The sequence below is a fragment of the Desmodus rotundus genome, chromosome 4 (genome assembly GCF_022682495.2).
Source record: "Desmodus rotundus isolate HL8 chromosome 4, HLdesRot8A.1, whole genome shotgun sequence".
Classification (NCBI taxonomy): domain Eukaryota; kingdom Metazoa; phylum Chordata; class Mammalia; order Chiroptera; family Phyllostomidae; genus Desmodus; species Desmodus rotundus.
Window position 1 is genome coordinate 98,297,611 of NC_071390.1, and position 22,310 is coordinate 98,319,920.

Genomic DNA, 22,310 nt, shown 5'->3' on the forward strand with positions numbered 1-22,310 from the left:
TCTCTTTTTTTTTTCAGCGACTATATAATACATGTTAAAATTTGGGGAAAATATGTGATAGACTCAGAAGGACTTTGTATGTCTGTTCTGTTTGCATCTGTCTCACAGTGTCATTAGGTTCATACTGATTGAAGTTCTCTATCTCTGCCATCAGTTCTTAGCTCTGATTCCTCACCTTCATCTCCCTCCTCGAGTTACATCAGACTCTCTTGGGTGGCAAAAGGAATGGCAGGTCTCTGCTCTTTCCTCTAAGCTCCTCCAAGCCCCTATTTCTTCTCTAGGCATGATGGTGAATATTTGCCTATCCCTGATCCCTCCAGAAGCTCTTATGCTCAGAGCTCGGAGATATCTAAACTTTTGAGCAGGATCCTGTTATTTATTGAATGTTTGCATCAGGAGTTTGGACAGAAGGAGTCTCTGGCACTGATTCTTAAGCATCTGGTCATTCAGCATCCCGAGATGTTTGGACCCTATACATTGACTAGAATTCCTACTAGGTAATGTTTTCAGAAAGGTTACAAGAGCTACTTTCTCTTATATTTGAAAGTGGTAGTGTTCTATTATAAAACATAAAAGATAATAAAAATCTCTTTCTCTCAGAATTTTCTATATATTATTTCAGCATCTCCTAGCATCAAATGTTACACATAAGAAATTTAATTGAAGTCCTAGCTTTGCCCCAATATTTTCTCTCAGAAAGCTAGTAAGAGTTTCTCTTTATCCATGGATTCTAGAAATTTCTCCAGAATATGCTTAGGTGCGCTCCTTTTTACATTGTGTTGCCCTTTTTAGGTGAAAAATGACTAAATATTTCAAGACTAGAAATGCCGTCAATTTCATCAATTATTGCTTTACACATTTTCGTTTCTCTTTACCTGTTCAGGGGTCCTTCTTCTTGGATTAACCTTCCATATGACTTATCTTTCCCCCTTCATCTCTGTCCTACTTCTTTTTGCATTTCAATCTCTGTTTGGAATCATTTACCCTCTGGGCTATGTACCTCCTTTAGAATTACAGCTGATCCTTGAAGAACAGGTTTGACTTATACAGGTTCACTTATAAGCAGAATTTTTCAATAAAAATCTGTATATTTTTTATTTTTTTATTTATTGATATGAGAGAAGGAGGGAGAAAGAAGGAGGGAGAGAGAGGGAGGAGGAGGGGGAGAGAGAGAGAGATGTCGTTCCACTTATTTATGCATTCACTGGTGATTCGTACGTGCTCTGACCCAGGATGGAACCCGCAACCTTGGCGTTTCAGGGTGACGCTCTAACCAACTGAGCCACCAGGGAGGGCCGAAACCTGTATTATTTTTTACTCCTGTTTGGAGGGTTGATTGTATGTGTTGATCTGCCACATTTTATAAAGGGATTTTAGCATCCAAGGAATTTAGTCCCACAGGGGGCCTGGAACCAAAGATAACTAAAGTTGGGGGAAGTCAAAACTTGTACACAGATTTCCAGCTGCAAGGGTGGTTGGCACCTCTTACTCCCACATTGTTCGAGGGTGGACTATACTTTTAATGAGGATCTTTTGACAGTAAACTTATTTTTCTAAAACTGTATTTATTTTCCCATAATTTTTGAGAACAATTTTCTAGGCATGCAATTCTAGGGTGGCAGTTATGTTCTCTCATACCTCTGCAGGTGATTATTCATTCATCTCTCCACTGGCTTCTGTGGATGCTGTTGAGAAGGCAGGCATGAATCTAATTGTTACTTCTCTGTGGGTAGCTTGTCTTTTCTATTGCCTAGTCTTAAAATCTCCTATTTATTCTTATTGTATTAAAATTTTAAAATGCTATGTCTGGGTGTGTTTTTCTAACTTTTTCTATCTTGTTTGGAATTCATTATAATTTCTAATTCTGAGGATTAGTGTCTTTCCAAAATTCTGAAAAATCCCAAGCTATTAATGCTTCAGATAGTGCCTTTTCCTTCCATTCTCTATTGTACCCTGACGAACCCCAATTACACGCTCGTGAGACTTTCTCAGTCAATTCTCTATGTCTCCACCCTGTGTTGCATATTTTACGTCTTCACTTCTTTTTATTGCATTCTGTATAATTTATTTGGCTCAATTTGTTAATTCCCTCAGCTTTGTATAACTTACTATTTTACTCTTCTATTGAGTTTTTTATTCCACTGAGTTGAAAATTTTAATTATGAGTTTAATTTGTCAATGTATTTTATTTAGCTTTTAAATCTGTTTGGTCATTTTTATTGCTTCTTGTATCTTGCTTATAATTTCAAACCATTCTTTGTTTCTTTAGATATATTAAGTACACATTTTAATACCTGTCTAATAACTGCAATATCTTAACACTTTGTGGGTATAATTGTGCTATATCTTGCCCGTGTCTGACTTATGACACCTCTTTTATTTGTGTGTTTTAGGACATTGTGTGTGTGATCTCATGTTCCTTATACTCTATCTGTGGGAATTATTTGAAGCCTGAGTTGAAGTTCTATTTAATTTCATTAAGTTTTGTTCTTAATTTCCTTTTGGTTTATTGCATTTTCCTACTTTTCTATTTTGCTTCTTTAGTTAGATTCTTACATCATTAATTTTCAGTCTGGCTTTGTTTCTTATATATAAATTTAAGGCTGAATTTCCTGTAAGAAATGCTTTAGCTACATTTCATATGTGTGTAATATTTTTCTTCAGGCTAAATATCTTCTATCTGTGTGGTTTCTTCTATGCCCCATTAGTTATTTAGAAGTTTTTTTCCAAAACAAATGAGCCTTTATATTTTATTTTTGTTATTTATTTCTAATGTAATGGTATTTAGTTGTGACTCATATACTGATTCTTTGAAAAATTTTAATAGTTTATATTTATTGTATTTTTCCATCACTATTTATCACTCTTATACCCTCTTCCATCTCACCCATGCCTGCCCACAATCACCACACTGTTGTCCATCTCCATGAGTCCTTTTTCTTTGTTGGTTGATCCCTCCCTGACCCCCTCCCTCTAAGCTGTCAGCCTGTTCTCCATGACTCTGTATCTTGCTAGTTCATTCAGGTTATTAATTAGACTCCACATATGAGTGAAATAATATGGTATTTGTCTTTCTCTGACTGGCTTATTTCACTTAGCATAATGTTCTCCAGGTCCATCCACACTGCCACAAAGGGTAAAACTTTCTTCTTTCTTATGGCTGAGTGGTATTCCTTTGTGTAAGTGTACCAGAGCTGTCTAATTCAGTCATCTCCTGATGGGCCCTTGGGCTGATGCCAAATCTTGGCTATTGTAAATAATGCTGCAATGAATATAGGAGAGCATATATTCTCTTGAATTAGTGTTTCAAGTTACTCTTTTGACTAAATTCCCAAACGTGGATTCACTGGGTCATAAAGCAGTTCCATTATTAATTTTTAAGGTATCTCCATACTGCTTTTCACAGTGGCTGCACCAGTCTGCATTCCCACTAACAGAAGGGTGCAGAGGGGTTCCCCTTTCTCCACATCCTCTCCAGCATTTATTGTTTTTGATTTATTGATGAGAGCCATTCTGACAGGTGTGAGGTGATATCTCATTTGCATTTCTCTGATGGTTAGTGACATTGAGCATCTTTTCATATGTCTATTGGCCATCTGTATGTCCTTTTTGGAGAAGTATGTATTAAGGTTTTTTGCCCATTTTTTATTTGGATTCTTTGTTGTTTTGTTGTTGAGTTATATAAGTTCTTTATAAATTTTGGATATGAACCCCTTATTAGATATATCATTGCCAAATATGTTCTCCCATTCAGTGGCTTGTCTTTTCATTTTATTGATGGTTTCCTTTGCTGTGCAAAAACTTTTTAGTTTGATGTAGTCAAATTTGTTTATTTTTTCTTTTGTTTCCCTTGCCTGGGGAGATATATCGAATAAAAAATTGTTACAAGTAGTGTCCGAGATTTTGCTGCCTATGTGTTCTTCTAGGATTTTTATTGTTTTGGGTCTAACATTTAACTCTTTGATCCACTTTGAATTTATTCTTGTGTATGGTATAAGAAGGTGGTTTCTAGTTTCATTTTTCTGCCTACGTCTGCCCAATTTTCCCAACACTATTTATTGAATAAACTACCTTTAGCCCATTATATGCGCTTGCTTCTTCTTTTGACTATTAATTGACTATAAAGTGTGGGTTTATTTCTTGGCTCTCTATTCTGTTCCACTGATCTATGTGTCTGTTTTTATGCCAGGACCAGCCTGTTTTGATTACTATGGCCTAATAGTACACTTTGATATTAGGTAGCATGGTTTCCCCAGCTTTGTTCTTTTTCTCAGGATCATTGTTGCTATGTGGGGCCTTTAGTGGTTCCCATAAATTTTTGAAATATTTATTCTAGTTCTGTGAAATATGTCATTGAAATCCTAATAGAGATTACATTGAACATATAGATTGTTCTGAGTAGTACGGACATTTTAATGATGTCAATCTTTTTATCTATGAACAGGGTATATACTTCCACTTATTTGTATCTTCTTCAATTTCTTTCTTTAGTGTCTTATATTTTCCAAGTACAGGTCTTTAAAATTCTTGGTTAATTTTATTACTATGTATTTTATTCTTTTTTGAAGCAATTGTGAATGGGATTGTTTTCTTAATTTCCCTTTCTGATAGTTGATTATTGGCATATGAAAATGCAATTAATTTCTGGATATTAATTTTGTATCCTGCTATTTCACTGAATGCATTTACCAATCTAGTAGTTTCTTGGTGGAATCTTTGGGGTTCCTTATGTACAGTATCATGTCATCTGCAAATAAAGACAGTTGTACTTCTTCTTTTCCAATCTGGATGCCCTTTGTTTCTTTTTCTTGTCTGATTTCTGTAGCTAGGATTTCCAGTACTATGTTGAAGAAAGAGGTGAAAGCAGACATCCCTATCTTATTCCCAATTTTAAGGGGAATGCTTGTAGTTTCTTCTCATTGAGTACAATGCTGACAGTGGTTTTGTCATGTATGGCTTTTATTGTGTTGAGGAATGTTCCCTCTATTCCCACTTTGCTGAGAGTTTTGGTCGTAAATGGGTGGTAGACACTTTTTATCAAACACTTCTTCTGCATCTACTGATATGATCATGTGGATTTTGTCCTTTATTTTGTTTATGTGGTTTATCAAATTTATTGATTTGCAAATATTATACCAACCTTGTATACCCAGAATAAATCCCACTATATTATGGTATATGATCTTTTTGATGCATTGCTGTATTCAATTTGCTAATATTTTATTGAGGATTTTAGCATCTATGTTCATCAGGAATATTGACCTATAATTTTCTGTCTTTGTAGTGTCTTTGTCTGGCTTCAATAGTAGGATAATACTGGCCTCATAAAATGAGCGTGGGAGGCTTCCTTCCTCTTGAATTTTTCCATGGTTTGAGAGGATAGGTCTTAGTTCTTCTTGGAATGTTTCATAAAAATCATCTGTGAAGTTTTCCAGTCCAGGGCTTCTGTTTTTTGGAGTGTTTTTTTTTTTTTTTTTTTACTTACTGCTTCAATTCCACTAGTTGTAATTTGCTTATTCAAATTATCTGATTCTTCCTGATTTAGTTTTGGAAGATTGTATGTTTCTAGGTATTTATCAATTTGGTCCAGGTTGTCCAGTTTGTTGGCAAATTGTTGTTTGTAATATTTTCTCACAATCTGTTGTATTTCTCTGGTGCCAGTTGTTATTTCTCCTTTTTCATTTCTGATTTTATTTATTTGGGTCCTCTCTCTCTCTCTTTTTTTTTTTTGAATGAATCTGGTTAAAGTTTTGTCAATCTTGTTATCTTCTTAAAAAACAGCTTAGATTCATTAATTTTTTGTATTGTTTTTCAGGCTCTATTTCATTTATTTTTGCTTTGATCTTTAGTATTTCCATCTTTCTACTCACTTTGGGCTTTGATTGTTATTCTTTTCCAACTGTTTACTTGAGTTTTTTGTTGTTTCTTGAGATAGGCTTGTAATGCTATGAATTTCCCTCTTAGGACTGCTTTTCCTGTGTCCCACAGGTTTTGGATTGTTATGGTCTCATTTTCATTTGACTCAACGTACTTTTTGATTTCTTCCTTGATCTCATTATTAAATCATTCATTGTTTAATAATGTTATTAAACTCCTATGTCTGTGTGTATTTTTCTTTTTTTTTCTTGTGATTAATTTCTAGTTTCCTAGCATTATATCAGAGAAGATGCTTCATATGATTTCAACCTTCTTAAGTTTACTGAGACTTGTTTTGTGTCCTAACATGTGGTCTATCCTAGAAAACATTCCATGTGTACTTGAAAAAACGTATATTCTACTCTTTGGGGTGAAATGCTCTGAAGATATCAATTAAATCCATTTGATCTAGTGCATAATTTAAGGCCATCATCATCTCCTTGTTGGTTTTCCGTCAGAAAGTTCTATCTATTGAAGATAATGGTGTATTAAAATCCTCACTATGATTGTATTTCTGTCAATCTTTCCCTTTATGTCCATCAAGATTTGCTTTACATATTTAGGTGCTCCTATGTTGGGTACATAAATGTCTACTAGGGTTATATCCTTTTGTTGGAGTTTTCCTTGTATCATTTTGTAGTGTTCTTTGTCTCTTCTTATAGTCTCAGTTTTAGAGTATATTTTGTTGGATATAAGTATTGCTACCTCAGCTTTTATTTTTCTTTTCATTTACATGAAATATCTTTTTCCATTCCTTTACCTTTAGTCTGTGTGTATCTTTTGTTCTGGAGTGGTCTCTTGATGACAGTGTATGTATGTGTGTGTATATATATGTGTATATACATACATACGTATACACGTAAGTTGTTTTCTTATCTATTCATCTAACCTATGTTTTTTGATTGGAGCATTTAATTTATTTACATTTAAAGTGATTATTGATAGACACAGATTTATTATCATGTCATTTTTTAAACTATTTCCCTGGGTTTTTTTTCTCTATTTTCTTTTCTTCTTCTTAAAATAAGCCCTTTAACAATTGTTGGAATACTGATTTTGTGGTAACAAACTTGTTTAGCTTCCATCAACCTGCCATCATCTTGGATCCCTGATTTTTTGAAATTTTATGGCCTAAAATATGGTGTATTTTCATAAATGTTACATGTATCTTTAAAAAGAATGTGAAATCTCTAATTATTGAATGCCAATTTTTATATCTGTTGTATCTACAATTGCATTATTACAGATGCTTTGTTAAATTCTGCTTACAACTCTCACTTTTTGTTTCACTTGTTTGAAACAATGTTATTCAGCGCACACAAAATTTTTCTCTCTTCTGGATTGACAATTTATTATTATATAGTGTCCACTTTTACTTTTTCCTTAAAGTTTATTTTGTCTGAAATAAAAAGCTGCCTACCTTTTTTAAAAATTAGTATTTACTTAGTATATCTTTTTTCTTTTTACATTCAAACTTTCTATGTGTTTATGTTCACTCACTTGTAAATAGTGCATAGCTTTCATTTAATTCAGTTTAGTAATCTGGTCATTTAATTTATTATGATTACTCAGTATATTTGGATCTACTACCTAGTATTTGTTCCTCTCTTTCTGTTTTTTCTTCTTTTGAATTGCTTTTTCCCCCTTCATTATATTTTTGTCTCTATTGATTTTAAAAATTTACCTACTATTTCTATTATTTTTATGGTTGGCCTTGAAATTTTAACATGCATTTTTCATTTGAAAACATCTAATGTTCATCAATGCCTTCACCTTTTCTGCCATACTACAAAGATGCTTAAATGTTTAAATTACTTACAGACCTCCACGAGGTCTCCCAAGCTGCCCACTCCTCCATTCTGCTTGACTCCTCTCCTCCTCTTTCCCCCTGTACCTCACACCTCAGCCACACCGGCCTCCTTCCTGATCCTTGAACAGGCTGCACACATTCTCATCTTAAAGCTTTCCACCAGCTGGTTCTTTGGCAAGACTTTTTCTCACATTTCAAGTCTGTTTAATTTGAGGACTTCCCTGTCATTTAAGATTGCTCCCCTTTTGAGCATGTCCTAGTAACTCTCACAGCTTTATTTTTCTCCATACCACTCACTTATCACCTGTTAGTACACGAAATAACATTTAGTTTATTTATGTTCTTATTCCCTCACAAAAATTTAAGTTCCATGAGGAAAGGTATTTGTTATTCGTGCTTTTTAAACTGCTGTAGTCCCAGCTCCTACAACACTTTGAGGCTCATAGGAGGCCCTTAATAATTATTTGTTGCATGTTCAATGAATTTAGTTCCCAGTCCCATAGGAGAGCCAATTAGTGTTCCAGAATTAATAGCCTCCACCTGCCCTTTTTTTCTATTACCACCCAGAGTCTTGGCTGAGACAGACAATTTTTTCAATGTCTCTCCCTTTGGAGGAACATTATTTTTACTAGTTTACCTTTCCCTGGGTGTGCTTTCTTTCCTGCTCCTCCCCTAGGCTCTTTCTCTAATAGGCTCATTGACACAGACCTTGGCCAGGTCCTGTCTCTACCACGTCCTGTCTCTGCATTGCAGGCATACAAACTTCCCATCTTCCTAGTCTACCAGTGTCTGCTGATGCCTCCAGAAACGTTGGTGGTTTCAGCTTCACTTAATTGCATGGACTACATTCAGAGTGGGCTATCTGCCCTCAAAGGATTTCTTGCACATTTTTGAAGGCTCATCATTCCTTTAAATTTTTTCAAAATGCTTTATCTGGCATTTTTATATGTCTCTGGATCTCTGTCAGGCAGGTTGAGATTCCTTTCTCCTGATTCATGAAATATGCCTTGAGTGGGCTGCCTTCTTTTACAGCGGCTGTTCCTTCTGTTAGCCACTGTCACTGCCACGGTCCTCAGACACATGGCCATAACTGGAAATGCCAGTCCGGCTGTCATGTGGCTGCTTAGGAAACTATCAAACTAAATTCAAGGTGCTAATGCATCAGACCACAAGGAGTACCTGGTTCATTGTTTATCTAATTGAAAGCTTTTCGTCCAACCCTACACTGATATTCTAAGTGTGATTTTTTTTTTTTTTTTTTTTTGGCCTGTACAGGGATCCAAAACATTGAGCAAAACCAGAAAACTACATGGAAGGGAAAAGTCCAACTGGCAATCTCTTCAATGTGTGGGGATATTAGCTTCCTGTTACTGCTATAACAAATCACCACAGTTCAGTGTTTAAAATCACACAGATACAGTATCTCATGGTTTCCATAGGTCAGAAGCCTAGAGGGCTTGGCTGGGTCTCTGCTTAGAGTCTCACAGGCAGAAAGCAAAGTGTGGGTTGAATCAAAGTGTCGGTGTGCTCTTTGCTAGAGGATCAAGGGGGAGAATCTATTCCTCGCTCTTTCCGGTTGTTGGAACCTACTTCCTTGCTGGCTTGCAGCCAAAGGCTGTTTGTTCTCAGCTGCCAAAGGCTCCTGGTGTTCCATGGCTCTTAGCTTCCTTCCTCTGCCTTCACAACAAAAAATGGTGGGTTCAGTCCCTGTCACTTTTCATCTTTCCTGTTCTGCTCTCCGCTTCCTCGTCTAAGGGCTAATGTGATCAGATTGGGTCCCCTTGGATGATCCAGGATAATCTCCCCATCTCGAAGTCTGTAACCCTAACCACAGCAGTGGTCTGTTTTGCCATGTAAGGTAGCACAGTCACCGGTCTGAGGATCAGAATGTGGCCATCCTCGGGGGGGGGGGGGGGCATTATTCTGCCTACCACGGTGATCAAGAATTCCAATTACAGAAACCAGAGAAAGCACATCAATAGCAGAAATGTAAATTAGGACCACTAGTGTCCAGATATGCGGACCCCTGATGTTCAGCAATTGTTTCCAAACCCAGCAGTCTCTCTGAGCATAAGTGATTGGGGAGATTACAGGGATCCAGGCGTCGGACAGATGGCTGAGGCCTAAGCGGGCAGGTTATGGACTTAGCAAAGCGGTCTTAACTAACAGCCACTGGAGGCTTTTAGGCACCACCTTCCTGCAAAGCTATCTTCAGGCTTCATTTTGAGGATGAAAAGTTTGCCTTTTCTTTTCTTTGCTTGTCTTTTTTTTTTTTTCTCTGCTGGAAATGCATCATTGTTTATTTAAAACTGAGAAGGTTCCTGTTATTTGGTTATTTGTTAGAAAGCAGTATTTGCCTCATGAATTTTTCCTCCACAGTCTATTGTGGTATAATTTACATATAATACAAGTCACCCATTTGCATGTCGGGTTTGAATTTTGTAATTGTACTCAGTGGTGTAAACACCACTACAATCAATATGTAGGAACGTTTCCAACACCCTAGGTCTTCTCATGATTCTGCAGTCAACTCTGATCCCTAGCCCCGGACAGCCACTGATCTAATTTTTTCACTGGAGTTTTATCTTAGATTTAAATTTTATTTTGTATTTGTTTCAGGTATACAGCCTAGTGGTTAGACAATTTACAAACTGATCTCCTGGATAATTCTAGGTCCCACCTGGCACCACTCATAGTTATCACAATATTATTGACTGTATATCCTATGCTGGACTTTACAGTCCTGAGACTTTTTTGTGACTTCTCACTCCATTCACCTTTTTCACTCATCAGTTTGTTCACTATATCTGTGAGTCTGTTTCTGGGGGGGTTTCCTTGTTCATTTATTTTATTCTTTGGATTCCACATATAAGTGTAATCATATGGTATTTGTCTTTCTCTTTCTGACCTAATTCACTTAGCATACTACCTTCTAGGTTCATCCATGTTGTTGCAAATGCTTGCATTTCATTCCTTTTTACAGCCGAATAATATTCCATTGTATATATGCACCACATTTTCCTAATCCAGTCATCTATTGATGGGTACATGGGTTGCTTCTGTATCTTGGCCATTATAAATAACACTGAAATGAACACAGAGGTGTATATATCTATTTGAATTAGTATTTTGGATTTCTTTGGATATACAGGAGTGAGCAAAAATAGGTTTAGAGTTGTGAGTACACAAAACACAGAGTTTATTCTTGTATTACTACTTATTTATTAATTGTTGTATTATTTCTATTATTTGTCTTATTATTGTTATTTTGAAGCCTTACTTATGATTTTTCTTGCAGGTAATAATGGCTGGTAATTTAACTTACTTTTGCCCACCTGTGTAGAAGTAGAAATTGTCTGTCCCAGAAGTAGAATTGTTGGGTCATAAGGCATTTCTATTTTTAATTTTTTGAGTAATCTCCACACTGTTTACCATAGTAGTGGCACCAATTTGCAATCCCACCAGCAGTGTATAGGATTCCCTTTCTTTCAAGTCCTCTCCGACATTTGTTTGTTGATTTATTGACAATACCATTCTGACAGGTGTGAGGTGATATCTCATTGTGGTTTTAACCTGCATTTCTCTAATAATTAGTGACATGGAGCAGCTTTCATATGTCTCTTGGCCATCTGTATGTCCTCTTTGAAGAAGTGGCTATTCAAGTCTCCTGCTCATTTATGAATAGGATTGTTGGGGGGGCGTGTTGAGTTGTATGTCTTCTTTACAAGTTTTGAATATATCTTCTTCCATTCAGTACATAGTTGTTTTATTTCATTGATGGTTTCCTTTGCTGTGCAAAAACTTTAGTTTGATGTGGTCCCATTTGTTTCTTTGTTTTTGTTTCCCTTGCCCAAGGAGATTATATATTAGAAAAATATATATTAGTAAGAGCAATGTCAGAGAGTTTTCTGTGTTTTCTTCCAGGAGTTTTATGATTTCAGGTCTTACATTTAGTCAATATTCTATTTTGAGGTCAGCCTATATTGCTAAGAATTTTCCCCCTTAGGCCTGCTTTTGCTGTGTCCCATTGATTTTGAATTGTTGTGTGTTCATTTTCATTTGTCTCAGTGTAGCTTTTGATTTCTTCTTTGATCTCATTACTAACCCACTCATTGTTTAATAGCACGTTATTTAGCCTCCATGTGTTTGTGTCCTTTTCCATTTTCTTCTTGTAATTGCTTTTTAGTTTTATACAATTGTGGTTGGAGACAATGCTTCAATAATTTCAAACTTTTTAAGTTTAATGAGACTTGTTTTGTGTCTTAACGTGCTCTATCCTAGAAAATGTTTCATATATGCTTAAAAAGAATATATATTCTGCTCTTTGGGTGAAATGCTCTAAAATTATCAATTAAATCTATCTGGTCCTATTGTCATTTAGGGCCACTTATTTCCTTGTTGATTTTGCCTGGACTATCTCTACATTGATGTCCACGGGATATCAAAGTCCCATACTATGACTGTAGTGCTGTCGCTCCCTCCATTTATGTTCATCAATATTTGGTTTACATATTTGATTGCTCTTATGTTGGGTGCAAAAATGTTTGTAAGGGTTACACTCTCTTTTTGGATTGATCCCTTTATCACTATGAAATATAGTTTTGTCTCTTATCATAACTTTTAGTTTAAACTCTATTTTGTCTGATACAATGTTGCTACCCAAGTTGTTTCTCTCATTTCTATTTGCTAGAAATTTCTTTTTTCATCCCTTTATTTTCAGTCTATGTTTGTCTTTCAATCTGAAGTGGATCTCTTGTAGGCAACATATGTATGAATGCATGAGTTTTCTTTTTTTATCCATTCAGCCACTCTGTGCTTTTGATTAAAGCATTTATTCCATTTACCCTTACAGTGATTATTGATAGGCATATAGTTGTTGGCATTTTATTCTATGTTTTAATTTTATTTTAGACAGAGGGGAAGGGAGAGAGGAAGAGAGGGAGAGTAACATCAATGTGTAGTTGCATCTCGTATGTCCCCTCCTGGGGACCTGAACTGGCCTGCAGCCCAGGAATGTTCTCTCACTGGGAATTAAACTGGCAACCCTTTGGTTCCCAGGCCTGCGCTCAATCCACTGAGCCACACCAGACAGGGCAGCATTTTATTCTTTATATTTATATTATTCTTTTTTCTTCTTAAAAAATTCCCTTTAAGATTTCTTGTAATACTGGTTTAGGGGTGATGAACTCATTTAGCTTTTTCTTGTTTAGGAAGCTCTTTATCTTTCCTTCAATTTTAAATGATGGCCTTGCTGGGTAGAATAGTCTTTGTAGTAGGTCTTTGCTTTACATCACTTTGAACATTTTGTGTCAGTCTCTTCTGGCCTACAAATTTTCTTTTGGGAAAAGAGACTGACATTCTAATGGGAGCTCATTTGTAGGTAACTGAGTGTCTTTCTCTTGCTGGTTTTAAGATTCTCTCTTTGTCTTTTAACATTTGGCATTCTAATTACAATGTTTCTTGGTGTGATCCTTTTGAGTTCATCTTGTTTGGGAATATCTGCTCTTTCTGCACTTATGTGTCTTGTTTCTTTGACAAGTTAAGGAATTTTTCAGTCATTACTTCTTCAAATAAGTTCACAATCCCTTGCTCAGTCTCTTTTCTTTCTGGTAACTCTATGATGTGGATGTCACTATGCTTGATGATGTCCGAGAACTCTCTTACACTATTCTTAGTTTTTTAATTACTTTTTTTTTTTTTGCTCTTCTGAATAGGTGTTTTCTGCTCCCTTGTATTCCAAATGGCTCATTCAGTCCCCTGCTTCATCTAATATGCTGTTGATTACTTCTAGTGTATTCTTCATTTTGATTGGTTCTTTTTATGATTTTGATGTCCTTTTCATGCTTACTATCTATTTGTTGAAGTTCTCACTAAGCTCCTTGAGTATCTTTATAACCAGTGTTTTGTATTCTGCAGACTGTTTGCTTCCATTTCATTTAGTTCTTTTTCTGGAGATTTCTTCTTTTGTTGTTTTTTTATGTGAGACATGTTTCTTTGCCTCCTCATTTTGGCTGCCTCTCTGTGTTTGTTTATATGTGTTAGGTAGATTTGTTATGTTTCCCAGTCTTGGCAGGTTGACCTGATGTAGTAGGTGTCCAGTGGCACAGTCTCCCTGATCACCTGAGCCAGGTGCTCCAGGACTGTCCTTTGTGTGGGTTTTGTGTGTGAGCTGTTATAACTGTGCTTTGACTGCTGTTGGCATGTTAGTGGGTGGGATCAATCATCAGGCTGACTGTCTGTGAGGATTTGCTATGACCACATCATAGGAACTGCAATGCGGGGACTGCCCCCATGGAGTGGGATTAGCTCAAGCAAAATCTGGTGCTTACCAAGATGTCCCTTTAGGTATGCTGCTTGTGGAGCTACTTGGGTGGTATTTTGTTGTCCTTTGATGCTTGCCATTGGGCGTGTTGATTCTGGGCCCTCTTAGTATAGAGTCAGGTGCAGATCAATATCAGAAGCTGCCTGAGACTGTCCCAGGGCTACCTGCCAGGAGATACAAAGTGATCTGCAGTTGGTAGCTGCCTGTGCTGGGCTTGGATGTCATGGGATGGGCCATGTTATGAACTAAGGGTAGCTGCCATCAGTTCCAAGCCTGAGGAAGGTTAATGAAAGACTCAATCAAGGCACTTTGAGACGTGCCTTAGGCTCAGCCACTGAAGGAACCTTGAGCAGAATGTGAGTTAGGTGAGGCAAGGTCTGAGGGAGTCAACATGGTGGAGATAATGGAGTGCATCAGGCTAGTGCAGAATCAGGTTTGGCTCTGTCGGGGGAGGGCTGAACACAGAAATTGGCAGCTGTCCCTTCAGCTCTCACCCTGAAGCCACACAATTCAGTTTGTCCCTGTATGTCTCTGGTACCCACTGAGTTTGACCAGAGTTTATTTTATTTTATTTTATATTTTATTTTTTAAGAAAAACTGCAGTATGGGAGCCCAGGCTGGTTGCCACAGAAAGAGCCTCAGGGCATGGGTGCATTAGGAGGTTCAGGCCTCAGATAGGCATCAGGGTGGAGCTAGGAGAGATCTCCAGGCTAATGTAGCTTCAGATCTGGCTGGTGAGGGGAGAGCTTGACACACACACACAAAAATGACAACGTGGCTACACGGGAGGAGGACTCAACAGAGGGACAGCATTGAGTGATACAGGTTGGTAGTATTCATGCATTAATTAAAATCACAGTATAACTAAAAGATAAAAGTTTTGAAAGTAGAGAGGATCTTATAAAAACAAAGCTTGTGCCCACAATGCATTGCAGAGAGTTTGTTGGTTTAAGAAGTGCCAACATAAGAAGTATTTACAGACCTGACCATAAAATGATGCAAGTCAAGTCTTTGTTCCTGCAAGGAACTTGAGTCAAAAGAACAAAAATATTTTGTTTGCTCAACTGTAAGTTCTCTGAAAATGTTTTCATACCTGAGGGGAAAAGTTTCTGAAGTTGAATACCGTGACCAACACTGTATTTCAGCTACCATGGGCCCCAGTTGTAGCTAAACAAGTTCTTGAGCAGTATTAGAAAACCTAAGCAAGCTTTAATTGATAACATTTGATGTAGCACATTTTAAAGTGTAGCAAGGGGAAATCTGTGAAATAAATTAATTTAATATAGTAATCGAGTCCTATATTTAGAACTAAAAAACCTGAAAATGTATTGTAGGGGTATTTCCTTCCCAAAGATCAGGGGGTCACCCTTCTCCTTGATAGTCCCCTCAGATCATTGGTAGATACATTTGATAAGGCACAAAGATTAGAACTTGGAAAAACAGACATCAGTATTTGAACAGTATTTCAGTAACATCCCTTTTATTGTCAAGGTAATGTTAACTAATAATTGAATACCATCCACACTGGTTTGTCAACGCCATATCAGTGAGGTGTTTTTGTGTGTAAGTATGAGCTACTTCATATATCCCAAGAGAGAAAATAAATTTAAAAAAGTCACTCCTCCTCTGATCTCTCTCATCCAATCCTCACCCTTTTAGAAGAAGCAGACGAAAGGAGGCTCAGGGAGGAGGTCATGTGGTGTATACAGCCTGCTCACTTCACGCCCCCTCACCAGTGACCTGCCTTCCTGTTTTATGTCCAAAATAACTCATAATAATGACACCTGATTGTAACTTTTACTTTTATATTTAGGGTGATGATAGGCAGACTTCTTCTACTCTCCAATAAAAACACTATAAATTAGCAGCATCCAAAAGTGAGCATAACATAAATTAAGATATGCAGGCTGGAGAACATTTCATGAATTCATTCCCTCCTTATTTTGATCCTCTTTTCTTTTATAACTCTGGCAGATTATTTCTCTGGCACCGAATGGCCCAAGTCTTGTAAAACTATGTGCTCTCAGATAGTATCTGTCAAATCCATTTTCTTTCCTGATGGAGAAAGGATAACTACAGGCAAATGGTCCAGAAATGTACTTACCTGCACATCAGGATCAACTAGTGCACCTTCCAACTAACACTGGAATGACCTTCACGGTATTCTCCACTCGGGTTTGATTACGGAGCCTCTGCGGGAACTCCAGAAATTAGTGGGCAGGAAAAGAGTAGTACTCACTACTTTTGCAGTGTCTCTTCACATTCTTGGCACAGTCCTTGCACACAGAACCATTCCCTCCTCTACTATATAGTTTCTCCAATTTTCTTAGTTTTCATTTCTGGAGACATCTAAGAGAGTATCCGTTCTTCCCATACACTGTGACCTGTGCACTTTTTCTCCATACAGTCTTTATAAGCCCTTTTGTAAAGTTCCACATTCTCAGGAAGTGGTGTCAGCATCGAAGATGTCTAACATGTCAGTTACTAAAATCACATTAGCTTTAAAGGAAATGAAATTACTTCTGCAACTGCAGAGCCTAAGATAAAAATTAAGTTTGTGATGACCTTGAGTTTACAGCAAATTTATTTACACACACACATACTGCCCTGCTCTCTGTCACTGTTCTAATATCATCTGTGACCTAGTTTGTGGCTTCCAACATTGTACGTCGCTGTAGGAAGCTCATCCTTGAAACTATTCAGCCTTCTCATGGTATACTTCATATAAAACCTTGGCTGCATGTGAGGCTTCTCATTTATCTTAACATCTCTTCAGCATCATCATTTTTTATTAAAATTTTCTGTTTGGCAGTTCAAGAATTTTGAGATAACAAGATATGCATAGTATTAAAGATAACATGTACAAAAAATTTAGCTGATATTTACTTAATCCACTACTACTTCACTTTTCATGGATTCTGATTGTGATTTGAAAGACAGATCCCAGTCATTTGCAATTGTTTTCCATTTTAGGGAGGTTAGCATATTATTCACTTTAATGGGGGACAATCAATTTTAATAATGGGAACAAACAAATCTGGAAGGTGTTCTACTTACTAATTAAAAATCCTCCCTACATTTAAAAAGCAAATGTGTTCAAGATACATACAAAAAAGTGAAACTAGACCATTTTCTTACACCACATACAAAAATAAACTCAAAATAATTTAAAGGCTTAAATATAGGATGTGAAACCATAGGACTTCTAGATGAAAACATAGGCAATAATCTCTTTGACATCAGTCTTCCAATATTTTTTAGATATGTCTCCTAGGGCACAGGCAACTTAAGTAAAAATAAACCAATGAGACCACGTCATACTCAAAAGCTTTTGCACCATGATGGAAACCATCAACAAAATAACAAGGCAACCTACTGAATGGCAGGAGATATTTGCAAATGACATATCTGATAAGGGGTTAAAATACAAGTATATTAAGAATTCATACAACTCAATATGAAAAATGCAAACAGTGATTTAAAAATGATTTAAAAATGGGCCAAGGACCTCAATAGATATTTCTCCAAAGAGGACATATAGATAGATGGTCAACAGACACATGAAAAGATGCTCAACACCATTGAGGGACATGCACATCAAAACCACAGAGAGATGACCTCACACCTGTCCGAATTACTATTATCAAAAAAACAACAAAGAATGAGTGTTGGTGAGGATGTGGAGAAAAGAGACCCTGGTGTACTGTGGGTGGGAATTTAAACTGGTGCAGCCACTGTGTAAAACAGTGTGTAAGTCACTCCAAAAATTAAAAATAGAACTACCATATGATACAGGAACCCCATGTCTAGCTATTTATCCGAAGAAATCCAAAACACTAGTTTGAAAAGATGCATCCCTAGGTTCACTGCAGCATTAGTTACCACAACCAAGCTATAGAAGCAATCTGGGTGTCCACTGATAGATGGATGGATAAAAATGATGTGAGATTAGACACACACACACACAGAATTATTCAGCCATAAAAAAGAATGAAATGAAATCTTGCCATTTGCATTAAGATGGATGGACCTAGAAGGTATTATGCTAAGTAAAATAAAATAGACAGAGAAATACCAATACCATATGATTTCACTTATATGTGGAATGTAAAAAACAAATACCAAATGAAGAAACAACCTCATAGATACTTATGATACTGAGAAAAAACTGATGGTTTAAAGATAGGAAGGGTTTGGTGATGGACAAAAGGTGAGGGGGATTAAGATGTGTGAACCAACAGTTATACAGTAAGTCACAGAGATGTAATGTACAGCACAGGGAATAAAGATAAAAGTGTCGTCATAACTGTATGGTAATATGGCTACTAGACCTACTGTGGCAATCACTTGGTAAGGTATATTAACATCTGATCGCTACGTTGTACACCTGAAAATAATAGGATATCGTAGGCCAACAATATTTTTTGTAATTTTTAAAAAGTAATTGTATCCGGAAGAAGTCGTGAACTGTGTTGTGAACTTTTACCTCTAGCTTGAAGATCAGTTTAACCCCTAAAACAGTAGCAGTGAGATATTTTAAACACAAACCATGACAGTCAAATATCATTTAACTGAGTTCTCAAAAGTGGTTCGTTCTCACATCCCTTCATGCTCATGTTTTCATAGGATTCCCACTTAGGGCGCACGACCACACGTCCTCCAGTCCTCAGAACGCACCTCCACCGCACTGTGAGCGTTTTTCCTCGCGCACAGTGACCCTGCCCCGGCTTGTGTGTAAGGGGAGCACAGCCTCAGCAGACCGCCTCACATGTGCATGCTTTCACTTCACAGAAAGGATGACTCCGCAGGCTGGGTGTCCTGCGGCTGAGACCCCGGCACAGGAGGACGAGCATCAGATGCGGAGAATGATGGCAAAGCGTTCGAAAATCATCAAGGAGCTGATACAGACGGAGAAGGACTATCTCAACGACCTAGAGCTATGCATTAAGGAAGTGGTCCAGCCCCTGAGAAACAAACAGGTACAGGCAACTCTGAACCCCACCCCCATCCTAAACAGGATCATCAACTTCATGGAATCAAAGCATCCAAGGGTGTCAGTGGCGGTGCCTGCTGGATTGCGGGTGGGGGCACGGGCCCTTGTCCCTGGGTCCGGGTTTGCAGTGGCGGACAGAAGGCATCATCAGACTGACCCTTCTGCATCAGCAGAGGGACACCCAGAGTCTGTCCTTTTGGCCAAGGAAACTGTGTTTTAAAATATGGGGGAAAAGAAATTCAAATTTTTCTCCTCGTTTTTTAATTGAGGCTTTTCAAGGAAATTCTTGTGGAGAATTAGAGGAAAGGTAAGGATGCTGGACTCATACATCCCTGTACACACGTGTTCGTGCGTGCACACACGTTCGTGAGTGCACACTCCCACATGCATACCTATATGGGTGTTTTCATCCACTCATCACGTATTGATGGAGTCTGGATTCGCACTGTTTCCTGCACTGGGGTTACAGTTTAGAACACAAGCCAAGCCCTGCCCCTGTGAGGTTTAGTTTCTAGTGGGGAGGGGAAGAGTCAGACAATAAATAATAAAAAAAGAAAAAATTTTAAAATATCGGATGGTGTTAAGTACAGCAGAGAAAACTAGCACAGGGATGAGGGATGAGCATTAGAACACAGGAGTGGTGTTTCTGTTTCAAATAGCGTGGCAAACGCAGACCTTTCTAATGGGGGACATTTGAGCAGAGAAGTGAAGGAGGTAAAGGGCACTCCAGGCAGAGGGGAGCAAAGACGAGGAGGAGTGACAATCTCATCACAGGGTTGCGAGGGGTCCCCACACACTATTCAATGTACAAAACATAAACTAGAAAGTAAAAATGATCAGAAATTTCACTATGTTGAGATAATTACCATTCTTTTAGATATATTTTTACATAACTGTAATCTAAAGCACACATGCTATCTTGTAACACACTTGTTTCATTGAGCAAACTGTTGGACGCCTATTTTTATGACTACTCACACTTTTCAATCTCTTTCTAGTGTTGCTGATGCTGAAACACACTATGTTTTGGGTGCTGTCACCTTATGTCTTTAGAATAAATTCCTAAAAGTGGCACGGCTAGGTCAAAGAGATGCACAGTTAGGATTTTGATAAAAATTGCCAACTGACACCCAAAAAGTTGATACCGTTTTAATTTTCATTCCCATTAACAGTGATTGAGAGGGCTGATTCTCTGCCTCCCCCTTGCAGCTGAGCATTTTTGATTTTATAAACAATAAAGACTGGGTTCTTTTGATTTCTTCTGAAAAATATCTTCTTATGTATTCATTGGCCACTTCTATATTCAATCCTTATTCATAATCATGTCTTTTGTGCTTTAAAGAAGTTAGGGCTTGTCTTTTTCTTACTGTTTTACGAAACCTCTTTTTTATTAAGTGTATTCTTTTCCACCCTACATGCTGCAACTAATTTTCTATTTGTCTTTTGCCTTCTAAACTTGTTTAAGATTAAAAACTAAAAACCTTGTTTAAGGTTAATTCATTTGTTTTAGCATTTGGCATATTAACACGTACCCTTAATTACAAAAATACTGCCAGCCAGTTGTCCCAACATCGATTATCCAATCTTTGCCCCAGTACTTACAAAATCCGGAAGCACAGGGTATATTTTTTAACAAAAGTCTCTTCTCAGAAATGTTAAAAAAAATTAGGGAGTGCAAATTAGGGAAAACCAGTATACATCAAGGTGAACTTTGATATAAAAGTTGTATTTTGATTTAAGACAATGTATAAAAAAAGTGGCAAAACTGACTTGGAATTTCTCCTTCATAGAAAGTCATCTCCGTTTCACTCCTTCATGGCCCTTTATTCCGTGTGTGCTGTCGGTCAGGTCCCCTCCCAAGCACTTCATCGGTATTCTCACTTCCCCTCGCACGATTCTCAAATTAGAAGGTAACTGGCAACATCCTGAATTTGGAAATTTCTTATGAATCCTATAACAGTAAGAATAACATTCATAGTCATGAGAGATATTTGCTCTCTGGTTTCATTACTAAGTACATAAAATCATTTTGGTGTGTTTTATTTAATATAAACTAGCTGCATCTGATGTATAACCTCTTTTCTAGCAGATGTTAATGGTTATCAACAATGTTTTCATTTACACATCTCTTCAAATGCTAATTTTAACTGTACATGGCATCAGAGCCTACCACTGCCTAGCCTCCCTGTGGTGCATTCCCACCAGTCTCTCCTATTCTTTGGAAAGTTTAGAACATAGCCCACTGTTCCCATCTCTTCTCTTCTCCCCTTTCCCTTTCCCTCTCCCCATCCCTCCTTAATCTCTCTCTCCCTCTCTCTCTCTCTCTCTCTCTCCATCATTCAGACATGAATTTTAGTTGATTTCAATATTTAGGCAAATGGGCCCCACAGCCTCCCTGTCTCTCAGTCAGTTTCTTGTCTTGTTCATATCCAGTCACCATTCCTCAAACCCGTCTCAGCCACTCACTCCAGGGCCAGCCCCTAGAACTGCCATCACCAATACCTTCACTTTCTCAAAATCAGAACTTCAGGATTACTGGTCCCCAACCCCCACAGCCTCACTTCAGCCCACTGTCACTGGCACCTTGTCTCCAAATATATTTGATGCCACCAGGACCCCCAAGCTACTGACCTAAGCCCCACCTTTTCACTGTTCATCCAGCCCACACCTGGTTTAATTTCCATGAGTCCTTCATTATAATCACTCCTAGAAGATGAACACAATACTCTTTTCTCTCTCTGTTTTCAGGTACTTGCCTGGGAATGAATTGGTTTTCCCTTGATGAAATCCAATTTTCTGCCTACTTTGCACCATTACCCTGGCGTCTGAACCAATCTCTTTTAAAATTCAAGGCCATTTTCTTCAAGCGGGACTCTCAGTGATGTCTCTGAAGGGATTCTTTCACATCTTCTTTCTCCTCACACCTCACTTTCTCTTATTTCCTCTCAACAAACAGCCTTTCCCACCCTTTTATTGAGAAAAATAAAATGCATACACTCTTGACCCCAAATCTGCCAACCTACCTGAATTTCCACCCCTGCAACCTGGCTAACGGTTCCTGCTCCTACTACCTCTCTCCTCACGAATGCAGTGGAGTTAGCCCCAGGCTTACTCAAGGGTTTCCTTCCTGCCAATGTCCTCCCTTTTGGATCATTTTCATCTTCATTCTCTGCTATCTAAAAAAACCAAAACCAAACCCCAAAATAATTGTCTAGATTCTCTCTTATTTCTCTCTTTTATTAACTTGAGTATAAAACATTTAATATGTA

At 37.6% G+C, this 22,310-nt stretch overlaps 1 protein-coding gene across 6 annotated transcripts in view; it reads left to right on the forward strand.

The window, feature by feature from the left end:
• Positions 1–22,310, forward strand: part of ARHGEF38 (Rho guanine nucleotide exchange factor 38) — a 122,810-nt gene that overhangs the window by 21,420 nt on the left and 79,080 nt on the right. For all 6 annotated transcript variants that reach the window (XR_006653246.2, XR_006653245.2, XM_045183650.2 and 3 more), the window contains exon 2: positions 18,840–19,027. Coding sequence is in view for 4 of the 6 variants with exons in the window: in XM_045183650.2 (XP_045039585.2) it covers positions 18,840–19,027 (188 nt within the window). In the remaining 2 variants the exon portion in view is untranslated. The remainder of the gene's footprint in view (positions 1–18,839; positions 19,028–22,310) is intronic.